Source organism: Neopelma chrysocephalum, unplaced genomic scaffold (genome assembly GCF_003984885.1).
Source record: "Neopelma chrysocephalum unplaced genomic scaffold, ASM398488v2 Primary Assembly neopelma1_137, whole genome shotgun sequence".
Classification (NCBI taxonomy): domain Eukaryota; kingdom Metazoa; phylum Chordata; class Aves; order Passeriformes; family Pipridae; genus Neopelma; species Neopelma chrysocephalum.
The window spans coordinates 92,172-95,579 of record NW_020897799.1 but is presented as its reverse complement, the minus strand read 5'-3'; the positions used below and the strand labels follow the sequence as shown (position 1 = coordinate 95,579).

Genomic DNA, 3,408 nt, shown 5'->3' with positions numbered 1-3,408 from the left:
CTGTGTGCAGGCACCGCATGACGGCGGCCGAGTGCCTGGTGCACCCCTGGATCAAGGTGAGAGGGACAGGCAGGGGGTGGGTGCCGGACCCCTGGAATGCAGGTGGGGGCACAGTGATGGTGCCGTGTCCTCGCCCCCACAGCCCCTGAGCAGGAAGCAGGTGCTGAGCCGGAGTCGTTCCTCCATCAACATGAGAAACTTCCGCAAGTTCAACGCTCGGAGGAAGTGGAAGGTGAAGGGGTTCCCGGCCCTGGGGGTCCCACCACCCCTGAGGCCCCCGGGGAGCTCGGGCTGGGCTGCATCCCAAGGCTGGCTCCCTCTCGGGGGTCTGCAATGTGGAGGTGCAGTGCTGGGGGGAGGGCAGAGCTGGAGAGGGACCCCCACCTTGGACCCCCTTCCCTCCTGCCCCCCAGCTCTCCTACAACATGGTGTCCGCCTGCAACCGGCTGTGCCAGACGCGGCTGCTCTGCAGCCTGAGCAAGGAGGATGAGGAGCTGGTGAGCGCCCAGGAGCCCCTCAGAGCCCACCCAACACGGGCTGGGGAGGGGGAGAAGGGATCTAGGAGGCCTGACCCCCCCCCAGATGGAGGGGGTGCTGTGCAGTGGCTGTGCAAAGGGGGTTATCTCCACCTGGGGTGCCCTCTCCTCTGGGATGGGGGGTTCCCTCCCGAGGGGGAGCCCTGTCCCTGCCCTCCAGCCCCCCCTGTGCCCCCAGCGCTGCTGTGAGAGCGACCAGGAGGAGGAGAGCAGCCCCCCCATCGCGCTGCTGCGCCGGCGGAGAAGCAGCTCCTGAGCCCCCCTGAAAGAAAACAGGAGCCCCCCGGGGACGAGCCTTGGGGGTCCCCTCATCTCCCCAACCCAGGAGGCAGGAGCACTGTCTGGCCCCAGTGCTCCCAGTTGCCCATCGTGTCAGGGGGTCACTGGGACGGCAGCACCCCCCACCTGGCCCCCCGGTGTTGCTGCCCCAGGGCCGGGACCCCCCTCCCTGCTTTGCCTTAGTGAGAAAAATAAATATCGCTCCCTCCTCCATCCTCCTCTCCTGTGTCTCCTTCCCCTCAAGGTTGGGTCGTCACAACCAGCTGGTGCCGAGTGCCCGCAGCTTCCTCCTCCTCCTCCTCCTCACTGCAAGGCTTCTGGGCTGTGGGGACCCTGAGGCCGCGGGGTCCTGGCACCCCCAGATCCACCCTGTGAGGGAGAGTTGTCCCTTCTGTGCTGCTCGGGGGGGGGATGTCTCCATGTGTTCTTGGCTGCTCTCGTGGCATCCCCGCGCCAGAGCACCTTGGATCCTCCTGCTCGGGCTGGGGAAACTGAGGCAGGAGGCAGGAGGCAGCCCTTCCTTCCCGCCCACTCCAGCACGGGGGGCGGGGGGGGCCGCCCTGTTTTCCCCCTCTGTATTTCCCAAACAAGCCCCGGCGCTGGCCCTGGCAGTTGTCAGGCTAAATATTTTGTGTGCGGCAGCCGAAAACAAAAGTGAAGGGGCCGCAGGGTCCGGGCAGGGGCCGTGCCCCCCCGCCATCATCCCGGCGTGCCCCAGGTGCCGCCGGACACGGCGAGTGGGACCCGACGCGGTGCAGCAGCGCCCGAGGTGGGACAGGGACGGGACCCCGGGGGTCCCGCTCGGGGATGGGGCCGAGGGCGCCGGGTGCCCTGCGGCTGGGGGCGATGCTGCTGGTCCTTGGTCCCCTCCCTCTGCCCCCCGTGTGGGCCCCCTCCGAAAGTAAGTGCCTGGGAGGGGGTGGCCGGGAGAGGGGCGGGGGTGAAGCGCTTGCCCGGGGGGACAGTTCTGGGGTGCGGAGGGGGCTGCGTGGTGATACCTGTGCTCGGGGCTTTGCAAGAGCCGAACCCTGCGGCGAAGCTCTTTGGGTGCTCCCTCTGCCTCGGTTTCCCCCCGCTGCTGCAGACCCCCCGTTTTGGGCAGGAGGGGCAGAGTGTGAGACACCCTCCCCCACCCCCCCACTGCTGGGATGGGGTGAGGGAGGAACGTGGTAGGGGGGCTCAGCTGGAGCCGGGGGCGGGGATTGCTCAGCCCCTCTGGGATGGTGGGAAATTGTTGCAGGAATTGAGAGCTGCTGGGGTGGAAAAGGGTGGAGAGGGGTGGCACGGTGAGGAGGGGGCACAGCCACGGCGGGAGATGGCCGGGGACACCAGGAGGGTCTGTCGGTCTGTCCTGCCTTCCCCTGTCCCTGCCGCCCGTGCCTCAGTTTCCCCAAGCACCGAGGGGCTGTGCTGGGGGGGGGGGGGAGCAATGGAGGAGGGGGATGAAGCATCCGAGAGCTTCCCAGAGGACACACCTCGCTGTGCCAGCTCCCACCTGGGATCCCTGTCCCCTCCCTGTCCCCTCAGGGGCACGGGGGACCCCTGTCCCCTCACAGGGTGACTTTGCAAGGTCAGGGAGGTGACGGTGGCAGCGGGGGCTGTAACCCCCAGGGTTGGTGCTATACCCAGGGCCGGTTTTGTGGGAGGATGGAGGACCCTCCTGTCCTGTCTGGGGGGGGACAGGGCTCCCAGCGAGGAGCCAAGCCCTGGTGTGGTGCTGGGGTGAGCAGGCACAGGCAGCTGCCAGAGCCTCAGTGCCCACAGGATCACGGTGCCAGTAGTTAATGGGTGACACTGAGAGGGGAAAAATGCCACCGGGCACAAGGTCACGAGGATACGGCCATGAGCCACCAGCCCAGGCTGGCTGGGCCAGACGAGGGGTGAACCATGGCCTCGACCCCCACCAGTGCTTTTGGGCTGGGGATGCTGCCGGTGGGAAGCTCTCTGCTCATCCTGGCTCTTGCATCCCTGCTGGGACCGGGAAGCAGGGGATGCTGGGCTTGTGCTGCTTTAGTTCTCCTGCTCCCTGCCTGAGCCTGGGTGGAGAAGCCCTGGGACAGCAAATGTGGCCCAGGCTGTGCCACACGGGCACCTGTGGTAGCCTCGTGTGCCCCGTTACCTGCCTGGGCAGCGCTGGGGAGTTAATGGGAACAACCTTTCAGGAGCTCCCACTCACTGGGTAACTGTGGGTCCGTGGCAGGGGGGAGATGCCGTGAGACCCCCACGGCTGTCCCACAACTCAGGGAAGGGGAAAGCCATCTACACCCCCAGCTGGCCTCCCCTGGGGTGGGCAGCGGGGCTGGGACGTGGTCCTGGGGCTGCCACGGGGCAAGGCAGGCGCCAGGGCTGCCAGGCCTCGTTAGCATCCCACTGACGGACGCGTTGTGCCCCCAGGAGCCACAGCGCGCCGGCCGCCTGTCACAGCCACTCGCGTCTCCCCGGCTGCCCAAACCAATTCCAGCCACGTTTGACAGGCAGTGCTGGGATATTAAACTCTGCCGAGCACCCCCCGGGGGATCCCAGGGTGGGGGTGGGGGTCAGCTGCCCCATCCCTGCCACCCATGGGGTCCCCCCTCTCGCCACCCCAGTCTGC

The 3,408-nt window shown here is 67.6% G+C and overlaps 1 protein-coding gene across 1 annotated transcript in view; it reads left to right on the top strand.

Annotated features, from left to right (window-relative positions):
• Positions 1-946, top strand: part of LOC113975268 (death-associated protein kinase 2-like) — a 9,200-nt gene extending 8,254 nt beyond the window's left edge. The window contains exons 12-15 of the mRNA XM_027699113.1: positions 11-56; positions 143-232; positions 414-497; positions 715-946. Coding sequence (XP_027554914.1) covers positions 11-56; positions 143-232; positions 414-497; positions 715-792 — 298 coding nt within the window. The 3' untranslated portion in view covers positions 793-946. The remainder of the gene's footprint in view (positions 1-10; positions 57-142; positions 233-413; positions 498-714) is intronic.
• Positions 947-3,408: the final 2,462 nt, after the last annotated feature.